The sequence below is a fragment of the Somniosus microcephalus genome, chromosome 14 (assembly GCF_052327205.1).
Source record: "Somniosus microcephalus isolate GS21.2 chromosome 14, FLI_Smic_1.0, whole genome shotgun sequence".
Classification (NCBI taxonomy): Eukaryota; Metazoa; Chordata; class Chondrichthyes; order Squaliformes; family Somniosidae; genus Somniosus; species Somniosus microcephalus.
In genome coordinates, this window is record NC_141000.1 from 3,500,401 (window position 1) to 3,523,672 (window position 23,272).

General features: G+C 53.0%; 1 protein-coding gene across 1 annotated transcript in view; it reads left to right on the forward strand.

Moving 5' to 3' along the window:
* The first annotated feature begins 14,234 nt into the window (after nucleotides 1-14,234).
* Nucleotides 14,235-23,272, forward strand: part of LOC147107267 (coagulation factor X-like) — a 76,529-nt gene continuing 67,491 nt past the window's right edge. Inside the window, exon 1 of the mRNA XM_086006136.1 lies at nucleotides 14,235-14,523. Within this exon, the coding sequence (XP_085862262.1) occupies nucleotides 14,457-14,523 (67 nt within the window). The 5' untranslated portion in view covers nucleotides 14,235-14,456. The remainder of the gene's footprint in view (nucleotides 14,524-23,272) is intronic.

Below are 23,272 nucleotides of genomic sequence, written 5' to 3' on the forward strand. Positions count from 1 at the left end.
AGTGGCGATGCCTCTCGCTAGTAGGAACTGACGGAGTTCCTCGCTCATGAAGGAGGCGCCCCGGTCACTATGTATATAGTTTGGGAACCCGAACAAGGCAAAGAGGTCGTTCAGGCATTTGATGACCGTGGTACTGGTCATGTCTGGGCAGGGGAAGGCAAAGGGGAAACGGGAGTACTCATCAACAATGTTGAGGAAGTACACATTACGGTCAGAGGACGGGAGGGGCCCCTTAAAATCGATGCTCAAGCGCTCGAAGGGGCGGGTGGCCTTGATCAGGCTTGCTCTGTCCGGCCTAAAGAAGTGCGGTTTGCACTCGGCACAGGTCTGGCAGTTCCTGGTCATGGTCCTGACCTCCTCGATGGAGTAGGTCAGGTTGCGGGCCTTAATGAAGTGGTAAAGCCTGGTGACCCCGGGGTGGCAGAGGTCGTTGTGGAGGGTCTGAAGTCTATCAATTTGCGCGTTGGCGCATGTAATTCGCGATAGAGCGTCAGGGGGTTCGTTCAGCTTACCAGGCCGGTACAAGATATCATAATCGTAGGTGGATAGCTCGATTCTCCACCTCAAGATCTTGTCGTTCTTGATTTTACCCCTCAGCTTGTTATTAAACATAAAAGCGACCGAACGCTGGTCGGTGAGGAGGGTAAATCGCTTGCCTGCGAGGTAATGCCTCCAGCGGCGTACCGCCTCCACAATCGCCTGGGCCTCCTTCTCGACCGAAGAGTGTCGGATCTCAGGGCCCTGGAGGGTCCTTGAGAAGAAGGCCACCAGTCTCCCCTCCTGGTTGAGGGTAGCGGCTAGGGCGAAGTCGGATGCATCGCTCTCCACTTGGAAGGGGATGGACTCATCCACTGCGTGCATAGTGGCCTTAGCAATGTCTCCCCTGATGAGGGAGAAGGCCGCGCGCGCTTCTTCCGTAAGGGGGAAGGAGGTGGACTTCATGAGGGGTCTGGCTTTGTCCGCATAATTCGGCACCCATTGGGCATAGTAGGCGAAGAGCCCCAGGGTTCTCTTCAGCGCCTTTGGACAGTGGGGAAGGGGTAGCTCCATGAGGGGACGCATTCTTTCGGGATCGGGGCCGATGATTCCGTTCTCTACTACGCAGCCGAGGATGGCAAGGCGCGAGGTGTTAAACACACATTTTTCCTTATTGTAGGTGAGGTTCAGCCGTTGGGCCGTACGGAGGAATCTTTCCGGGTTAGCGTCATGGTCTTGCCGGTCGCGGCCGCAGATGGTGACGTTATCTAGATAGGGGAACGTGGCTTGCAGCCCGTTCTGGTCAACCATCCGGTCCATCTCCCTTTGGAAGACTGAAACCCCGTTGGTGACGCCGAAGGGGACCCTAAGGAAGTGGTAGAGGCGGCCATTCGCCTCGAAGGCGGTATACTGGCGGTCCTCGGGGCGGATAGGGAGTTGGTGGTAGGCCGACTTAAGGTCGATGGTAGAGAATACCCGGTATTGAGCAATCTGATTGACCATATCAGATATGCGGGGAAGGGGGTATGCGTCCAGCTGGGTGTACCGGTTTATGGTTTGACTGTAGTCGATGACTAGGCGGTTTTTATTGCCGGTCTTAACGACTACAACCTGGGCACGCCAGGGGCTGCTGCTCCCCTCGATGATGCCCTCCTTCAGGAGACGCTGCACCTCAGAGCTAATGAAAGCTCTGTCCCCGGCGCTGTACCGCCTGCTCTTGGTAGCGACGGGTTTGCAGTCGGGGGTGAGGTTAGCGAACAGGGAAGGTGGCGGGACCTTGAGGGTGGATAGGCCGCAGGTGTTACGCGGTGGGCGATTTAAAGGCTGCTGGTTGTCGACTGTGAGCGGGGGGAGGGGTCCACCGTATGCTAGAGTGACGCTTTGGAGGTGGGATTGAAAATCCAGCCCTAGTAGGACGACAGCGCATAGCTGGGGCAGGACGAGGAGTTTAAAGTTTTTATACTCCGTGCCCTTAACCGACAGGGTCACAACACAGTAGCCGCTGATGTCTGTGGCGTGGGACCTCGATGCCATCGAGATCCGGTTGCGCGTTGGCTGGACAGTGAGGGAGTAGTGGCTCACCGTGTCTGGATGTATGAAGCTCTCCGTGCTTCCGCTGTCGAACAGGCAGGTCGTGGCGTGGCCGTCTACTTTGATGTCCATCATTGACTTGGACAGCTGATGCGGGCGAGCTTGGTCCAGTGTGACGGAGGCTAGTGTGTGGCTGAGCGGGTTGCTGTAGTCTGTAGGTGAAGCGGTCGTCAGGTCTGGAGGTAAGGTGGCGGTCGAGCGTGGTGGGTAAAATGGAGGCGCCCACGAGGTGGGGCAAAATGGCGGAGAAGATGGCTGCCCCCACAACCCACATGAGGCACTGCTGGCGTCGGTTGCCTGGATCAAAGATGGCCGCCCCCATTGCTCATCTGTGGCCTTGATAGAAGATGGCCGCCCCCACAGTTCGCATGAGGCACTGCTGGCCTCTGCTGCTCTCCCTCTGCAGGCCTTCGCGAAGTGGCCTTTCTTCAGGCAGCTGGAGCACGTCGCGTTTTTGGCTGGGCAGCGCGACCTCGGGTGTTTCGCCTGCCCACAGAAGAAGCAGCCGGCGGCCCGGTCGCGGGGGTCCGAAGTCGCAGCCGGTACCGGGGGTGGCGGTCCCGATCGGGTCCGGGACGCCGACGCTGAGGTAGGTCCCGGGGGCGGCGCTACGAGGGGTATTGCGGTCGGGGTCGGGCCCGAGTCCCAGAGTCGCGAACTGTACCTGGAATACACCTCGAGGTCCCGCTGGGTCACTTCTAGGGAGTAGGCCAAGGCTGCAGCTGTGTTCAGGTCGAGGTCCTTTGATACCAGCAGTCTCTGCCGTGAGTAGTCGGACCGAAGGCCTTTCACGAAGGCATCGCGGATGTTATCTTCACTGTTTTCTGCAGCCGATACTGCTTTAAAGTCACAGTCCCTGCCGAGTGTTCGTAGCGCCCGTAAAAATTCAGCTACAGACTCTCCTGGCTGTTGCGGGCGGGATCTTAGGAGGTGTCTGGCATACATGGAATTTACCGGGCTCCGGTACTGTTGTTTCAGTAGGTTGATAGCGGCCTCGTAAGTAGTAATGTCCTGGATGAGTGCGTATACTTTAGGGCTCGCTTGGGCGGTCAGAACTCTTAGTTTGGATCTCTGAGGGATGCCGGATTCTTCCAGGTAGGATTCGAAGCAGCACAGCCAGTGTTTGAAGTCGAGGGCTGCGTTTGTTGCTTGTGGGTTTAGATCCAGGTACGGTGGTTTGAGGGCTCGCAGCCAAGCCGGCTGCTGTGGCTGTTGTAGCTGGGCGTCTGGCTGGTCGTTTGGCTGCTCCGTTGACTGGTTGTTTGGCTGCTCCGTTGACTGGTTGTTTGGCTGCTCAAGTGACGACATTTTAAAATTTAGTCAATAAAATTGATATACCTATCAATTCGTCCAATGAAAAGCGACGAGTTAAGAAAGTAACTATAGGTTTTTATTGACTAAATAACAGAGCCCACCCTCGTGGGTGATCGGATCCAAGAAGGAGGAATACCAGCCAGTCGACTACCTTTATATCCAGGCAGGTAGGTGGAGCCATGGGCGGAGTCGGCAGTGGTCAGCCCAGGTATAGCAGCGTGACAAGAGGCGACCTCGTACAGTGATACAACAATGTGAACAGTGATAACTATAGGGAAACGATCTAACAGTGATAACTATAGTGTAACGATAGTAAACGGTAAAAGTGGTTTACCACACCTACCAGTAGCTGATCCCAGTCCATTTTGGCCAGATCCTGCCTTATCCTATTAAAATCGGCCTTCCCCCAATTTAGAACCTTTATTCCCGGCCCATCCCTGTCCTTTTCCATGACCACCTTAAATCTCACCATATTATGGTCACTGTCACCAAAGTGCTCACCTACTAGCACTTCTTCCACTTGGCCGGCCACATTCCCTAGAATTAGGTCCAGTACCGCCCCCTCTCTTGTAGGACCTTCTACATGCTGGCTCAAAAAGCTCTCCTGGATGCACTTTACGAATTCTACACCCTCTGTGCCTTTCACACTCTGACTATCCCAGTTAATATTGGGGAAGTTGAAATCCCCCATTATTATTACCCTATTATTTGCACATTTCTCTGAGATTTGCCTACATATCTGTTCCTCTATCTCCCCCTGACTGTTTGGAGGCCTATAGTACACTCCCAGCAAAGTGCTTGCCCCCTTCTTGTTTTTAAGCTCCACCCATATGGCCTCATTAGAGGAACCTGCTAATATGTCATCCCTCCTTACTGCAGTAATTGACTCCTTAATTAATATTGCTACACCCCCTCCTCTTATACCCCCCCCTCTGTCTCGCCTGAAGATTCTGTACCCCGGAATATTGAGCTGCCAGTCTTGCCCCTCCCTCAACCATGTCTCCGTGATAGCAACAATATCATACTCCCATGTGTTTATCAACACCTTCAGTTCATCCACCTTATTTGCAAGACTCCTTGCATTAAAATAGATGCCATCCAGCCTTGCCCTTGTATATTTGCCCTGTCTACCAAGCTGACTTGTTTTTTTCTCTATAATTGGCAGCACACCACCCCCTCTTTCAGCTCCCCTCTGTATCCCATCCCCCTGCCAAGTTAGTTTAAACCCCCCCCCAACAGTGCTAGCAAACCTCCCCGCAAGGATATTTGTCCCGCTCTGGTTCAGGTGCAACCCGTCCGACTTGTACAAGTCCCACCTTCCCCAGAAGCAGGCCCAGTGATCCAGGAAAGTAAAACCCTCCCCCCTACACCAACTCATTAGCCACGCATTCATCTGCTCTATCCTCCTATTCCTATACTCACTAGCACGTGGCACTGGGAGTAATCCAGAGATTACAACCTTTGAGGTCCTGCTCTTTAATCTGTTACCTAGCTCCCTAAATTCTTGATGCAGGACCTCATCCCCCTTCTTACCTATGTCGTTGGTCCCAATGTGGACCATGACCTCTGCCTGCTCACCCTCCCCCTTTAGGTGGAGGGTGGGGGTGGAGGGGGGCGGTTGGTGATGGCGGTCAGGGGAGGAAAGCCCTAAGGTTTTGTTGTGGAGCCCGGAGGAGAACTCCTGCTCCCCCTGGCCCACAAGGAAACCTTCTCAAAAAATAGTACTCACCTTTTCAGCCTTTCCTTCTGGGCCTGTGTCTCCTTCGCGATCGGTGCTCCTGGCGAGGCTGATATCCAGAGAGAGTTAAAATACTGCCGAGGTCTGAATGACACCATCAATGAATTTCAATGAGGCCCTCGCTTGCCTGGTGCGAGGACCTCCCTGACTGGCCAGAATGCACCTGTTAAAAGGCGCGCTGCTGCAGGCCAATGAGAATTGGGTGAGCAGGTTGCTGCGAGTTACTTTTACCCCCACGCACGGGTATTTCTGATGTGTGCAGGGGGTTGAAATGGGGGTTTCTCATTATTGTTCCCTTAACTTTCTCAGGCATAAAGGCTCCACGATTACTGGAGCTCCTCTCTGCTGACGCAAGTCCGGCCGCTCTAGCTTGAAACAGGTGACGAGGTCCTTTACATAACTGGGTCGGGGGAGGGGCCCCTCAGCTGCGCCCGCCCTTGACGCCTGCTTCACTTGAGGTGCCCACTGGGCCGAAGCAGAAATTAAAATTAGGCGGTTTCTATAATGGACGGCCGCTCTGCAACAGTAGGTTCATGCCCAGGCGGCGAGTTGGAAATGATGCCCCCCTCCATACCCATGCCTTCAGAGTCAGTGAGGGATCCCCTCCATCAGCGATGACCTTACTCCACTGAGGAAACATAGAAACATAGAAACATAGAAGATAGGAGCAGGAGTCGGCCATTCGGCCCCTCGAGCCTGCTCCGCCATTCAATGCGATCATGGCTGATCATCCAAATTCAGTACCCTGTCCCTGCCTTCTCCCCATACCCCTTGATCCCTTTAGCCTTAAGAAATCTGTGCCTTAAGAAAGATTTGGGGCCATCACCCAACTCCATAATGGAACCCACATTTCCTCTCCACCTATCAGGGGTTGTACTGGGCGAGATTTCTGGGGGGAAGGCTCAGAACCCCTGCCCCAACATGCACCCTTGATGTGGGAGGGAGTGGGGAGTAGGGAAGGACAGCCCACGGCCGCTTGCTCTCACTGAAATCTTGTAACCCTCCTCTGCTGCCGTCTGGGACACGTTTACCCGGGTTTCCGTCAGAGCAGGGGTGAGGATTACATACTTGCTGAGATCCAAACTGGTGAATTCCTCAGCTCTCCTGCAAAGTGCATCAGTCACCTCATGAATGCATTTCCTGGATTGCAGGCCGAGGCTGATTTACACAGATTGTCCGAGGGTGATTTACACAGATTGCCCGAGGGTGATTTACACAGATCGTCCGAGGGTGATTTACACAGATTGTCTGAGGGTGATTTACACAGATTGTCCGAGGGTGATTTACACAGATTGTCCGAGGCTGATTTACACAGATTGTCCGAGGGTGATTTACACAGATTGTCTGAGGGTGATTTACACAGATTGCCCGAGGGTGATATTACACAGATTGTCCGAGGGTGATATTACACAGATTGCCCGAGGGTGATTTACACAGATTGTCCGAGGGTGATTTACACAGATTGTCCGAGGGTGATATTACACAGATTGCCCGAGGGTGATTGACACAGATTGTCCAAGGGTGATTTACACAGATTGTCCGAGGGTGATATTACACAGATTGCCCGAGGGTGATTTACACAGATTGTCCGAGGGTGATATTACACAGATTGTCCGAGGGTGATATTACACAGATTGTCCGAGGGTGATATTACAGATTGTCCGAGGGTGATATTACACAGATTGCCCGAGGGTGATTTACACAGATTGCCCGAGGGTGATTTACACAGATTGTCCGAGGGTGATATTACAGATTGTCCGAGGGTGATTTACACAGATTGTCCGAGGGTGATTTACACAGATTGCCCGAGGGTGATTTACACAGATTGCCCGAGGCTGATTTACACAGATTGTCCGAGGGTGATTTACACAGATTGCCCGAGGGTGATTTACACAGATTGCCCGAGGGTGATTTACACAGATTGTCCGAGGGTGATATTACACAGATTGTCCGAGGGTGATATTACACAGATTGTCCGAGGGTGATTTACACAGATTGCCCGAGGGTGATTTACACAGATTGTCTGAGGGTGATTTACACAGATTGTCCGAGGGTGATTTACACAGATTGTCCGAGGGTGATTTACACAGATTGTCTGAGGGTGATTTACACAGATTGTCCGAGGGTGATTTACACAGATTGTCCGAGGGTGATTTACACAGATTGTCTGAGGGTGATTTACACAGATTGCCCGAGGCTGATTTACACAGATTGTCTGAGGGTGATTTACACAGATTGTCCGAGGGTGATTTACACAGATTGCCCGAGGGTGATTTACACAGATTGCCCGAGGGTGATTTACACAGATTGCCCGAGGGTGATTTACACAGATTGCCCGAGGGTGATTTACACAGATTGCCCGAGGGTGATTTACACAGATTGCCCGAGGGTGATTTACACAGATTGCCCGAGGGTGATTTACACAGATTGTCCGAGGCTGCCTGGAATGATTCTGTGCCTTAAAAAGTGGGTGTGGTTATTACCGTCATACCCACAGAGGTAACAGTGCGTGGACAGATTACCATGGCTGGAGGTCCTCATGAAGTGGGTGACACATCTGCCCTTTTATCTCTTTGTTGAAGTGTTCTCTTCTAATACGCATCTCCTCACTAAGGTCCTGTGCTGCCTGTATATTCTTGGGGAGAGCAGTTAATGTTGATATGGTCCATTATTTTAAATGCTGCCCACGAGGACGTGTCCATAGGGAGTGAACAGATCAGCCCCCAACCTCCCACCGCCCGCCCCCCGCCATCCCCACCCCCCACCTCCTCGCCAAGAAGCCCTCACTGTGGGTCAGTCCAGAAACAAGTCAAATGTTCAAAACATTGCTACAGAAAGTCTCTCCCAGCCACATAAATCACCGCTGAAACTCTCCAATGGTCGCAGCATTGGGTCTGGGTCTAACTTACCCCAGTGCTCTGGTTGCAGGGCCGCTAGCCTCACCATAAGATATGGAAATGATCAGCAAAGTGATGGAAGGTGTCATGGACAGTGCTACCAAGCGGCACATACTCAACAATAACCTGCTCACCGATGCTCAGTTTGGGTTCCGCCAGGACCACTTGGCTCCCGACCTCATTACAGCCTTGGTCCAAACATGGACAAAGGAGCTGAATTCCAGAGGCAAGGTGAGAGTGACTGCCCTTGACCTCAAGGCAGCATTTGACCGAGTGTGGCATCAAGGAGCCCTAGTAAAACTGAAGTCAATGGGAATCGGTGGGGAGGGGGGGGGGGAATTATCCATTGGCTGGTGTCATACCTAGCACAAAGGAAGATGGTTGTGGTGGTTGGAGGTCAATCATCTCAGCCCCAGGACATCATTGCAGGAGTTCCTCAGGGCAGTGTCCTAGGCCCAACCATCTTCAGCTGGTTCATCAATGACCTTCCCTCCATCATAAGGTCAGAAATGGGGATGTTCGCTGATGATTGCACAGTGTTCAGTTCCATTCACAACTCCTCAGATAATGAAGCAGTCCATGCCCGCATGCAACAAGACCTGGACGACATTCAGGCTTGGGCTGATAAGTGGCAAGTAACATTCGCGCCACAGAAGTGCCAGGCAATGACTATCTCCAACAAGAGAGAGTTTAACCACCACCCCTTGACATTCAACGAAATTACTGTGGTATCTTGAGCTGGCCATAGATGGAGACAGACACAGGTTAACTCCTTAACATGGTTTAATCAACCCTTGCACATAAAAGCTTCTGCCATGAGGCAGCAAAAACAAAGAGTACAACAGTACAGATCAGACTTAACTCAGGAGAGCAATTGCCACAGCACCACCTGGTGGATCAGGTTACTCATAACCTCCCAGGTTACTACACTCCTCCCCACTTAAGATTGCCGTATGCAATTCTTAAACAATAACCCTTACTAGGTACTACGTTTTAATTAACCAGTATGCTCTAACCATGGTTAACCCCTGACTAATTTAACAGGTTTGTATAAGTCTTTCTGGTTGCTTGCGAATCCTTTGTGAACGTCTTAATTCCACTTGTGGTGGATTCTCAGATTCATTCGCACTTGAGATTGGAGTAGTCTCTGATGTTGGTTTTACTCTGTCCCGCTGTGGCCTGGCAGTACCAGTGTCCACTGGCACCTTATAAGCCGTGCTGGGTCCTGGAACAGCCTCCTCTACTGCCCTTTGTTCCATCTGAGGCAGTTCCCCCTGCTGCCGGCTGAAAAGCTGATCCACATGCCGACAAACCCCTCGACCATCCCCTAGTAACACGGAGTACGACACAGGTCCTGTAATGTCCTGGATTAGTCCTGGTATCCATTTAGATCCATAACCGAAGTTCCGGGTGTACACAGAGTCCCCTATGGTGAAATGGCGAGCTTTAGTATGTTTGTCATGGTACGCTTTTTGGTTTGTTTGTTTTGTCTCAACCTTGCTTTTGAGATCTGGGTGTATCAGGTCTAACGTGCACCGCAACTTTCTCCCCATCATCAACTCAGCCGGAGAAAGCCCCGTGGTAGCTTGGGCTGTTATACGATAACTAAACAAGGCTCGATTGAGCTTGGTCTCCAGGGTGTCACCTGAGCTCTTCCTCATGAGCTCCTTAAAAGTCTGCAATGCTCGCTCGGCTAACCCATTTGAGGCTGGGTGATATGGAGCCGAGGTGACATGTGTGATTCCATTCCTGACCATGAATTCTTTGCTCCCTTCACTAACAAAACACTGTGCATTGTCGGATACAATCATTTCTGGAATACCATGCGTGCTGAAGCTGTTCCTGAGACAATTCAGTGTGGCATCAGTCATTGCAGAGCTCACTGGACAAACGTCGATCCACTTTGAGTGAGCGTCAACCAGCACCAAAAACATTTTGCCCATAAAAGGTCCCGCATAGTCTATGTGAATTCTCCTCCAGGGTTTGCTGGGCCACTCCCAGGGATGGAGTGGTGCCCCGGCAGGCGCTTTCCTCTGTTCCTGACATATAGTACATGACTTTACCTTTGACTCAATTTCAGCATCCAAGTTAGGCCACCACAGGTAGCTCCTAGCCAGTCCTTTCATTCTAGTCATTCCTGGGTGCGATTGATGCAACTGTTCCATCAAAGTAGAGCATCCCCGCTCTGGGACTATGATGCGTGCTCCCCATAGCACACATCCATCTTGGACACTGAGCTCGTGCTGTCTCTGTCTGTACGGCACGAACTCTGGTCCCTCACGGTGATCTGGCCAGCCTTTCAACACATACTCACGGACCCTTGACAGAATGGGGTCCTTGGCTGTCCAGCCCTGGATTTGCACTGAAGTCATCAGGGGACTGATCTCCTGATCCAGCATCAGGACGTGCTCCTCAGGGGAAGTACTGCAAGGAGATTTTGAGAGGGGCAGGCGGCTGAGAGCATCCGCGTTCCCGTTTTCCTTGCTGGCTCTGTACGTGATCACATATTCATAGGCTCTTAGTATTACTGCCCATCTCATTATTCTCTGTGATGCCATTTGAGGCACCGCTTTCATCTCATTCAGTAAGCTAATAAGAGGCTTGTGGTCAGTACTGATTACAAACTTCCTCCCATATATGTACTTATGGAATTTCTTTACTCCAAATATAATGGCCAACCCCTCTTTATCAAGCTGTGAATAGTTCTTTTCCGCAGCTGTGAGCGTGCGTGAAACAAACCCGATGGGCCTTTCTGCTCCATCTGGCATGCGGTGGGCCAACACTGCCCCCACTCCATAGGGTGATGCGTCGCAGGACATTATCAGCTCCTTCTTCTCGTCGTAATGCACCAACACCCTGCTGGACTGAAGTAGCTCCTTTGACTGCTGAAACGCTTTCGCTTGCTCTGGCCCCCAACGCCATGGCTCCTCCTTTCTCAGCAGTTTGTGCAGGGGTGCCAGCAGCATCGATAAGTTTGGAAGAAACCGGTTATAATAATTCAGGAGCCCTAGATAGGCTTTCAGTTCAGTCACTGAGGTGGGTGCAGGTGCATCCTGCACTGCCCGCATTTTCCCTGGTAATGGATGGAGGCCTGTGGCATCCACCTGATGTCCCAGGAATGTAACTTCCTTCTCCATGAAACTACACTTACTCCATTTCAGGCATAGCCCCGCCTCTTCCAGCCGCTGTAGCACTTTGTCCAGTGTTTTTAAGTGGTCCTGATCATCACTTCCTGTTAGCAGAATATCATCTAAGTACACAGCCACCTTTGGAATGCCCTGCAGAATGCCCTCCATAGTCCGTTGGAATATTGCTGGGCTAGAACTGACACCAAATGGTAACCTGGCATACGTGAACAGCCCCTTGTGCGTGTTCACTGTGACAAACTTTTTTGATTCTTCATCTAGCAATATCTGCTGATACGCATGACTCATGTCCAGTTTGCTGAATCTTTCTCCTCCAGCGAGCGATGTTAACATGTCCTCCATTCTCAGAATGGGGTACTGTTCCAGTGATGATACTCTGTTCACTGTTAACTTATAGTCACCACACACCCTTACGTTACCGTCAGGCTTCAATACCGGGACTATTGGTGCCGCCCAGTCTGAAATTTCACTGGTTCTATTACTTTGTCCCTTAGCAGGCGATCTAGTTCCGCCTCAACCTTGGTTTTCATTGCAAAAGGTACCGGCCTTGATTTAAAGAAACGAGGCGTGGCATCACTGGCTACATGAATCTTGGCTGTGGCTCCCCTTAAGGTGCCCAGTTCGTCCTTGAACACTAACTCATGCTTCATCAGCACTTCTTGCAGTGCCTCTGTACAGTCCTCCATTTTATTCATTGCCTGCCAGTACACACTCAACTCACTGATCCACCCTCGCCCTAACAGGTTTGGCCCTGACCCTGCTACCACTACCACCGTAAGCTCTTTGGTGACTCCTTTGTGTTCCACTTGTACTTCGGCCGCCCCCAAAATGTCCACCTTCTGTCCTGTGTAGGTTTTGAGACTAATGGGGCATGTACCTAGCTCTGGTACTTTTGCTTCCCCCCATAGCTTGGCGTACTCAGTCTGCGACATTATGGTTACACTACATCCGGTGTCAATCTCAAACTTTACTTGACCTCCGTTCACTATCAAATACTGAGTGAGAGGGGGTACGTTGGGCCTTGAAGTGTCTATACTGTATACAGTGAAAACCTCCTCACTAGACTCTTCCTCCTCTTGTATGTAATTTGCCCGCTTTGTGTACTTCTCCCTCCCCCCTTTTGCATGCTTTGCCCCTTTAGCACTGCTTCTCTCACTCACTGCCCTTTTACAGGCTTTCTTTAAGTGCCCTATTTTTCCACAATTGTGGCACTTTGCCTTTGCAAACCTGCAGTCCTTTGCATAATGGCTCGTCCCGCCACATCGGTAGCAATCCCCAACCCCGACTGGTGGATTTTTCACGCCAGCTTCCATCTTGAAAACAGCTCCTCCCCCTGGTTTACTCCATTTCTCCTTGCTCATACTGTTTAAGTCCTTAATGTCCTTGTTAGCCGTCTCCATGGCTTGTGCTTTTTTAAGTGCCATCTCAAACGTTAATCCTTCTTCTGACAGCAACCTTTGCTGTATACTGTCGTCGTTAACTCCGCATACTAGTCTGTCCCTTAACATGACTGTGAGCGCATTTCCAAAATTACAGTCCTGTGCGAGCTTCCGAAGCTCCTCCACATACTCGGTAATGCTTTCTTCCGGCCTCCTAATCCTCAAATTGAATTTCCATCTCTGTACTATTTCACTAGGTTTCGGATTGAAATGATTCTTTAGTAGACTCACCAACTCGTCAAAAGATTTTTTTCCTGGCCGCTCCGGGCTCAGCAGATTCCTCATCCGTGTGTAGGTTTGCGCTCCCACACAACTCAGTAAAATGGCCCTTTTCTTTTCAGCACTGTCCACCTCGTTTGCCATAAAGAAATGGCTCAGTATTTCAATATACTCCTCCCAAGACTGCGACTTGCTGTCAAAAGGTGCCACGGAGCCTACCGTTCCTGCCATCCTTGGAGTCCGGTCACTTCAGCCAAAAAATCAAACTCCGTTTTGACTCCCGCGGCCTAGCCTCGTGCTTTTCCGACTAGTTTGCTAACCAACCCGAGCACCTCTTCCGAATACTCCAAAACTCTTCCGTCCTTTATTCTCGTTGCCATATGTGGTATCTTGAGCTGGCCATAGATGGAGACAGACACAGGTTAACTCCTTAACATGGTTTAATCAACCCTTGCACATAAAAGCTTCTGCCATGAGGCAGCAAAAACAAAGAGTACAACCAGTACAGACCAGACTTAACTCAGGAGACCAATTGCCACAGCACCACCTGGTGGATCAGGTTACTCATAACCTCCCAGGTTACTACAATTACCATTGTCGAATCCCCCACCATCAACATCCTGGGGGTCACCACTGACCAGAAACTTAACTGGACCAGCCACATAAATACTGTGGCTACAAGAGCAGGTTAGAGGCTGGGTATTCTGCGGCAAGTGTCTCGCCTCCTGACTCCGCAAAGTCTTTCCACCATCTACAAGGCACAAGTCAGGAGTGTGGTGGAATACTCTCCACTTGCCTGGATGAGTGCAGCTCCAACAACACTCAAGAAGCTCGATACCATCCAGGACAAAGTAGCCCGCTTGATTGGCACCCCATCCACCACCTTAAACATTCACTCCCTCCACCACCGGCGTACCGTGATTACAGTGTGTACCATCTACAAGATGCACTGCAGCAACTCGCCAAGGCTTCTTCGGCAGCACCTCCCAAACTTGCGACCTCTTCCACCTAGAAGGACAAGGGCAGCAGGTGCATGGGAACACCACCACCTCCAAGTTCCCCTCCAAGTCACTCACCATCTTGATTTGGAAGTATATCGCCGATCCTTCCCTAACAGCACTGTGGGAGCACCTTCACCACACGGACTGCAGCGGTTCAAGAAGGCGGCTCACCACCACCTTCTCAAGGGCAACTAGGGATGGGCAATAAATGTTGGCCGTGCCAGCGACGCCCGCATCCCAAGAATAAACAAATTTTAAAAAATGGGCTCACTTCCCGGATTGCGGGAGGGTTTATATCGCATTGGGAAACTCGGGATGATCGATTTCTGGGCAGAAAACCGACAGAAACGGCCTCAGCCTCAAAGTAAAAAGAGGTTCCAATTTTACATGGGTCGGGTGGTGCGAGGATGAATTTGTGGGCAAGATCGATGTGATCACAAACTCTTGCCGTTAATTCACTGGCTGCGGGAGACCGAGATCTGCTGATTGTGATTCACACAGGATGCCAGAGACGGGGACTGGTCAACAGGAATCGAGTGTTTTCTTTTCCCAAGCTGGCCATTGAACTTTGAACTTTTGTTTACTCAGCCAGTTCACAGAAATTCAGATGCGAAAGGTTTTAACAGAAACGAACCATGGCAGGACTTTTCTGGGCCATTAATCTTTTCCTCCTTCTTAATCCCACAGGAGCTGAAATTCAAGGTAAAATCTTTCTGTAAACCGTTTTTCGTACAAAGATTCTCAAAGGGACAATTTAAAACTGTGCCCATCGGTTGTGCAAAGGTTCAAAGTTTGTAATCATAACCAGGAGTGGAGGGACCATTGTCTCAGTAACAGGACAGTCGATTGACAAATGTGACGTTTAATCTCTGAAAGCTGAAATATTTGAAATACAGCACCGGAGTGCCCATTAGCTGTTATTTAGCAGGTCTTTTGGTATTTTGTTCAGTCGAAGGTCTCTGATTGAAGAATGTTGGTGAAGCAAGGCTTTTAAAAAAAGACAATTTAGTCCGATTGCTGCGGCAAAACATCGTCATAATAATAATACTGAGCTCATTTCAGTTACAATTACTGGCAGAGGTCCATTATTTTTGCCGTTTGTCTTCATTCCCCATCACCGTGCCCTAGTTTGCACTTTATTTCCCCCCCCCGTCCTGTACTCCACCCGTCCTGTACCCCTCCCACCCTGTACCCCTCCCGACCTGTACCCCTCCCGCCCTGTACCTCTCCCACCCTGTACCCCTCCCATCCTGTACCCCTCCCACCCTGTACCCCTCCCACCCTGTACTCCTCCCGCCCTGTACCCCTCCCGCCCTGTACCCCTCCCACCCTGTACCCCTCCCACCCTGTACCTCTCCCACCCTGTACCCCTCCCATTCTGTACCCCTCCCACCCTGTACCCCTCCCACCCTGTACTCCTCCCGCCCTGTACCCCTCCCGCCCTGTACCCCTCCCACCCTGTACCCCTCCCACCCTGTACTCCTCCCGCCCTGTACCCCTCCCACCCTGTACTCCTCCCGCCCTGTACCCCTCCCATCCTGTACCCCTCCCACCCTGTACTCCTCCCGCCCTGTACCCCTCCCATCCTGTACCTCTCCCACCCTGTACCCCTCCCATCCTGTACCCCTCCCACCCTGTACCCCTCCCACCCTGTACCTCTCCCACCCTGTACCCCTCCCACCCTGTACCCCTCCCACCCTGTACCTCTCCCACCCTGTACTCCTCCCGCCCTGTACCCCTCCCGCCCTGTACCCCTCCCACCCTGTACCTCTCCCACCCTGTACTCCTCCCACCCTGTACCCCTCCCGCCCTGTACCCCTCCCGCCCTGTACCTCTCCCACCCTGTACCCCTCCCGCCCTGTACCTCTCCCGCCCTGTACCCCTCCCGCCCTGTACCCCTCCCGCCCTGTACCCCTCCCGCCCTGTACCTCTCCCACCCTGTACCCCTCCCGTCCTGTACCCCTCCCACCCTGTACCTCTCCCACCCTGTACCCCTCCCACCCTGTACCCCTCCCACCCTGTACCCCTCCCACCCTGTACTCCTCCCGCCCTGTACCCCTCCCGCCCTGTACCTCTCCCACCCTGTACCCCTCCCACCCTGTACCCCTCCCACCCTGTACCCCTCCCACCCTGTACCCCTCCCACCCTGTACCCCACCCACCCTGTACCCCTCCCACCCTGTACCCCTCCCACCCTGTACCCCTCCCACCCTGTACCCCACCCACCCTGTACCCCTCCCACCCTGTACCCCTCCCACCCTGTACCCCTCCCGACCTGTACCCCTCCCGCCCTGTACCTCTCCCACCCTGTACCCCTCCCATTCTGTACCCCTCCCACCCTGTACCCCTCCCACCCTGTACTCCTCCCGCCCTGTACCCCTCCCGCCCTGTACCCCTCCCACCCTGTACCCCTCCCACCCTGTACTCCTCCCGCCCTGTACCCCTCCCATCCTGTACCTCTCCCACCCTGTACCCCTCCCATCCTGTACCCCTCCCACCCTGTACCCCTCCCACCCTGTACCTCTCCCACCCTGTACCCCTCCCACCCTGTACCCCTCCCACCCTGTACCTCTCCCACCCTGTACTCCTCCCGCCCTGTACCCCTCCCGCCCTGTACCCCTCCCACCCTGTACCTCTCCCACCCTGTACTCCTCCCACCCTGTACCCCTCCCGCCCTGTACCCCTCCCGCCCTGTACCTCTCCCACCCTGTACCCCTCCCGCCCTGTACCTCTCCCGCCCTGTACCCCTCCCGCCCTGTACCCCTCCCGCCCTGTACCCCTCCCGCCCTGTACCTCTCCCACCCTGTACCCCTCCCGTCCTGTACCCCTCCCACCCTGTACCTCTCCCACCCTGTACCCCTCCCACCCTGTACCCCTCCCACCCTGTACCCCTCCCACCCTGTACTCCTCCCGCCCTGTACCCCTCCCGCCCTGTACCTCTCCCACCCTGTACCCCTCCCACCCTGTACCCCTCCCACCCTGTACCCCTCCCACCCTGTACCCCTCCCACCCTGTACCCCACCCACCCTGTACCCCTCCCACCCTGTACCCCTCCCATCCTGTACCCCTCCCACCCTGTACCCCTCCCACCCTGTACCTCTCCCACCCTGTACCCCTCCCACCCTGTACCCCTCCCACCCTGTACCTCTCCCACCCTGTACTCCTCCCGCCCTGTACCCCTCCCGCCCTGTACCCCTCCCACCCTGTACCTCTCCCACCCTGTACTCCTCCCACCCTGTACCCCTCCCGCCCTGTACCCCTCCCGCCCTGTACCTCTCCCACCCTGTACCCCTCCCGCCCTGTACCTCTCCCACCCTGTACCCCTCCCGCCCTGTACCTCTCCCACCCTGTACCCCTCCCATCCTGTACCCCTCCCACCCTGTACCCCTCCCACCCTGTACCTCTCCCACCCTGTACCCCTCCCACCCTGTACCCCTCCCACCCTGTACTCCTCCCGCCCTGTACCCCTTCCGCCCTGTACCCCTCCCACCCTGTACCTCTCCCACCCTGTACTCCTCCCACCCTGTACCCCTCCCGCCCTGTACCCCTCCCGCCCTGTACCTCTCCCACCCTGTACCCCTCCCGCCCTGTACCTCTCCCACCCTGTACCCCTCCCGCCCTGTACCCCTCCCGCCCTGTACCCCTCCCGCCCTGTACCTCTCCCACCCTGTACCCCTCCCGTCCTGTACCCCTCCCACCCTGTACCTCTCCCACCCTGTACCCCTCCCACCCTGTACCCCTCCCACCCTGTACCCCTCCCACCCTGTACTCCTCCCGCCCTGTACCCCTCCCGCCCTGTACCTCTCCCACCCTGTACCCCTCCCATCCTGTACCCCTCCCACCCTGTACCCCTCCCACCCTGTACCCCACCCACCCTGTACCCCTCCCACCCTGTACCTCTCCCACCCTGTACCCCTCCCATCCTGTACCCCTCCCACCCTGTACCCCTCCCGCACTGTACCTCTCCCACCTTGTACCCCTCCCACCCTGTACCCCTCCCACCCTGTACCCCTCCCACCCTGTACCCCTCCCACCCTGTACTCCTCCCGCCCTGTACCCCTCCCGCCCTGTACCTCTCCCACCCTGTACCCCTCCCATCCTGTACCCCTCCCATCCTGTACCCCTCCCACCCTGTACCCCTCCCGCCCTGTACCCCACCCACCCTGTACCCCTCCCACCCTGTACCTCTCCCACCCTGTACCCCTCCCACCCTGTACTCCTCCCGCCCTGTACCCCTCCCGCCCTGTACCTCTCCCACCCTGTACCCCTCCCATCCTGTACCCCTCCCACCCTGTACCCCTCCCGCCCTGTACCCCTCCCGCCCTGTACCTCTCCCACCCTGTACCCCTCCCATCCTGTACCCCTCCCACCCTGTACCCCACCCACCCTGTACCCCTCCCACCCTGTACCTCTCCCACCCTGTACCCCTCCCGCCCTGTACCCCTCCCGCCCTGTACCCCTCCCGCCCTGTACCTCTCCCGCCCTGTCCCCCTCCCGCCCTTTCCCCCTCCCGCCCTGTACCCCTCCCGCCCTGTACCCCTCCCGCCCTGTACCCCTCCCACCCTGTACCCCTCCCACCCTGTACCCCACCCACCCTGTACCCCTCCCACCCTGTACCCCTCCCGCCCTGTACCCCTCCCGCCCTGTACCCCTCCCACCCTGTACCCCTCCCATCCTGTACCCCTCCCGCCCTGTACCCCTCCCGCCCTGTACCCCTCCCGCCCTGTACCCCTCCCACCCTGTACCCCTCCCATCCTGTCCCCCTCCCGCCCTGTCCCCCTCCCGCCCTGTACCCCTCCCGCCCTGTACCCCTCCCGCCCTGTACCCCTCCCGCCCTGTACCCCACCCACCCTGTCCCCCACCCACACTGTCCCCCACCCACCCTGTACCCCTCCCACCCTGTACCCCTCCCATCCTGTACTCCTCCCACCCTGTACCCCTCCCACCCTGTACCCCTCCCGCCCTGTACCCCTCCCATCCTGTACTCCTCCCACCCTGTACCCCTCCCACCCTGTACCCCTCCCATCCTGTACTCCTCCCACCCTGTACCCCTCCCATCCTGTCCCCCTCCCATCCTGTCCCCCTCCCACCCTGTGCCTCTCCCACCCTGTACTCCTCCCATCCTGTACCCCTCCCGCCCTGTACCCCTCCCATCCTGTACCCCTCCCGCCCTGTACCCCTCCCATCCTGTACCCCTCCCGCCCTGTACCCCTCCCACCCTGTACCCCTCCCGCCCTGTACCCCTCCCATCCTGTACCCCTCCCGCCCTGTACCCCTCCCGCCCTGTACCCCTCCCACCCTGTACCCCTCCCATCCTGTACCCCTCCCATCCTGTACCCTTCCCCCCAGGCAGGATCATGACCCTGTTCTGTCCTCCTCTCTCCAAACAGAATTTCTGCCCTCTGTCTTGCTTAGATCAACAACATCAACAAAGATAAGTTATATTTATATAGCTACTTTAATGTAATAAAATGCCTCCAGGCACTTCACAGGTGTGTTATCAAACAACAACAACATTTTGACACCGAGTCATATAAGGAGATGTTAGGGCAGAAGACCAAAAGCTTAGTCGAAGAGGTAGGTCAGCAAAAATGGACCTGTGTTTCCACAGAGCCTGCGGCAGAATCTCGGAGTCAAGAGGAAGGAGTGAGGAAAGGTGGGGGGGCAGTGAGGTGAGGGGAAGGGAGGGGAATGAGTGGGGAAGTGGGTAGGTTGGACAAGTTGAGGGAGAAATAGGCCGGGTCAGAAAAATGGGGGAGTGGGTTATGTGGGACAACAGGAGGGGATGAGGCAGGTGGGACAAATTGGCAGAATGGCCCTAGGTCAGGAATACGCCTTGATTCGATAGGTCGGGTTAGGCCCAAGATTCTATAGGCCGTGGTAGGCCATGATTCTAAAGGCAGGGATAGGCCATTGATTCTATAGGCTGGGACTGCCCATGATTCTATAGGCCAGGATAGGCCCATGATTCTATAGGCTGGGACAGGCCATGATTCTATAGGCCGGGATAGGCCCATGTTTCTATAGGTCGAGACAGGCCCATGATACTATAGGCCGGGATAGGCCCATGATTCTATAGAAACATAAAAACATAGAAGATAGGAGCAGGAGTCGGCCATTCAGCCCGCCGAGCCTGCTCTGCCATTTAATGAGATCATGGCTGATCATCCAAATTCAGTACCCTGTCCCTGCTTTCTCCCCATATCCCTTGATCCCTTTACCCTTAAGAAATATATCCAACTCCTTCTTGAATATATTTAATGAATTGGCCTCAACTGCCCTGTTTGGCAGAGAATTCCACAGGTTCACCACTCTCTGGGTGAAGAAATTCCTCCTCATCTCAGTCCTAAATGGCTTACCCCTTATCTTTAGACTGTGGCCCCTGGTTCTGGACTCCCTGCCATCGGGAACATCCTTCCTGCATCTAGTCTGTCTAGTCCTGTTAGAATTTTATAAGTTTCAATGAGATCCCCTCTTATTCTTCTAAACTCTAGCGAATATAAGCCTAATCGACCCAATCTCTCCTCATACGTCATTCCTGCCATCTCAGGTATCAGCCTGGTGAATCTTCGCTGCACTCTCTCCATGGCAAGAACATCCTTCCTCAGATAAGGCGATCAAAACTGCACACAATACTCAAGGTGTGGTCTCACCAAGGCCCTGTACAACTGCAGCAAGACTTCCTTGCTCCTGTACTCAAACCCTCTTGCTATGAAGGACAACATACCATTTGCCTTCTTAACCGCCTGCTGCACCTGCATGCGTACCTTCAGCGACTGGTGCACAAGGACACCCAGGTCTCGTTGCACTTCCCCTTCTCCCAATCTATTGCCATTCAGATAATAATCTGCCTTCCTGTTTTTGCCACCTTGCATTTATCCACATTATACTGCATCTGCCATGTATCTGCCCAATCACCCAACCTGTCCAAATCATACTGGAGTTTCCCTGCATCCTCCTCACAGCACACACGCCCACCCAGCTTTGTGTCGTCTGCAAACTTGGAGATATTACATCTAGTCCCCTTGTCTAGATCATTAATATATATTGTGAATAGCTGGGGTCCTAGCTAATACAAAAGCAAACCGTTCAGATAATAATCTGTCTTCCTCTTTTTGCCACCGAAATGAATAACCTCGCATTTATCCACATTATACTGCATTTGCCATGCATTTGCCCAATCACCCAACCTGTCCAAATCATACTGGAGTTTCTCTGCATCCTCCTCACAGCACACACGCCCACCCAGCTTTGTGTCGTCTGCAAACTTGGAGCTATTACATCTAGTTCCCTCATCTATTTATATATATTGTGAATAGCTGGGGTCCTAGCACCAATCCCTGCGGTACTCCACTAGTCACTGCCTGCCACTCGGAAAAAGACCCGTTTATTCCAACTCTTTGCTTTCTGTCTGCCAACCAGTTCTCTATCCAAGACAGTACCTTACCCCCAATCCTATGTGCTTTAACTTTACACGCTAATCTCTTATGCGGGACCTTATCGAAAGCCTTCTGAAAGTCCAAATACACCACATCCACTGGTTCTCCCTTATCTATTCTACCAGTTACATCCCAAAAAATTCCACTAGATTAGTCAAGCATGATTTACCTTTTGTAAATCCATGTTGACTTTGTCCGATCCTGTCACTGTTTTCCAAGTGCGCTGCTATTACATCTTTTATAATGGACTCTAGCATTTTCCCCACTACCGATGTCAGGCTTACCGGTCTATAATTCCCCGTTTTCTCTCTACCACCCTTCTTAAATAGTGAGGTTACATTAGCTATCCTCCAATCCATGGGAACTGTTCCAGAGTCTATAGAATTTTGGAAGATGACCAGCAATGCATCTACTATTTCTAGGGCCACTTCCTTAAGTACCCTAGGATGTTGATTATCAGGCCCTGGGGATTTATCGGCCTTCAATCCCATCAATTTCCCTAACACCATTTCCCTACAAATACTGATTTCAGTCAATTCCTCCCTCTCATTAGACCCTATGTTCCCCGACATCTCTCGGAGGTTATTTGTGTCCTCCTTTGTCAAGACAGAACCAAAGTATGTATTTAATTGGTCAGCCATTTCTTTGTTCCCCATTATAAATTCCCCTGATTCTGACTGCAAGGGACCTACACTTGACTTCACCAATCTTTTTCTCTTCACATATCTATAGAAGCTTTTACAGTCAGTTTTTATGTTCCCTGAAAGTTTACTCACATAATCTATTTTCCCCCTCTTAATTAATCCTTTTGTCCTCCTTTGCTGAATCCTAAACTGCTCCCAATCCTCAGGTTTGCTGCTTTTTCTGGCCAAATTATATGTCCTCTCCTTGGATTGTATGCTATCCCTAATTTCCCTTGTTAGCCACGGTTGAGTCACCTTTTTTGTTTATTTTTATGCCAAACAGGGATGAACAAATTCTGTAGTTCATCCATGCGATCTTTAAATGTTTGCCATTGCCTATCCACCGTCAACCCTTTGAGTAACATTCCCCAATCCATCCTAGCCAACTCGTGCCTCATACCATCGTAGTTTCCTTTATTTAAATTCAGGACCCTAGTCTCTGAGTCAACTACTTCACTCTCCATTTTAATGAAGAATTCTATCATATTATGATCACTCCTCCCCAAGGGGCCTCGCACAACAAGATTGCTAATTAATCCTTTCTCATTACATAATACCCAGTCTAAGATGGCCTGATCTCTAGTTGGTTCCTCGACATATTGGTCCAGGAAACCGTCCCGTATACACACTAGGAATTCCTCCTCCACAGTATTGTTACTAATTTGGTTAGCCGAATCTATATGTAGATTAAAGTCACCCATGATAACTGCTGTGCCCTTATTGCACGTGTCTCTAATTTCTCGTTTAATGCCATCCCCAACCTCAACATTACTGTTTGGGGGTCTGTATACAACTCCCACTAACGTTTTCTGCCCCTTGGTATTTCTGTTCTGCCCATATAGATTCCATATCATCAGAGCTAATATCCTTCCTTACTATTGTGTTAATCTCCTCTTTAACTAGCAATGCTACCCCACCTCCTTTTTCTTTTTTCCTGTCCTCCCTGAATATTGAATACCCCTGGATGTTGAATTCCCAGTCTTGGTCACCCTGGAGCCATATCCCCGTAATCCCAATTATATCATATCCGTTTACATCTATTTGCGCAGCTAATTCATCCACCTTATTATGAATGCTCCTCGCATTAAGACACAAAGGGCTAGATTTTCAGTTGCTTGCGCCAGCAGTTAGCGCCTTAAGAGAAGTGATTTTCGGGCGCTATTCGTGTAGCGCCCGGGCGCAGCGCAGTTTGCGCCCCGCCCCAAATTAAGTTGCCCGTTAGCGCCGGCGCAAAGTTTAGCGGCCGCCCGGATGCGCGCGCAGAAAATGACGTCACATCCTCGTGCAACGCCCTTTGGCCGCCCCGAATCCAAACTTCAGTCGGACCGCC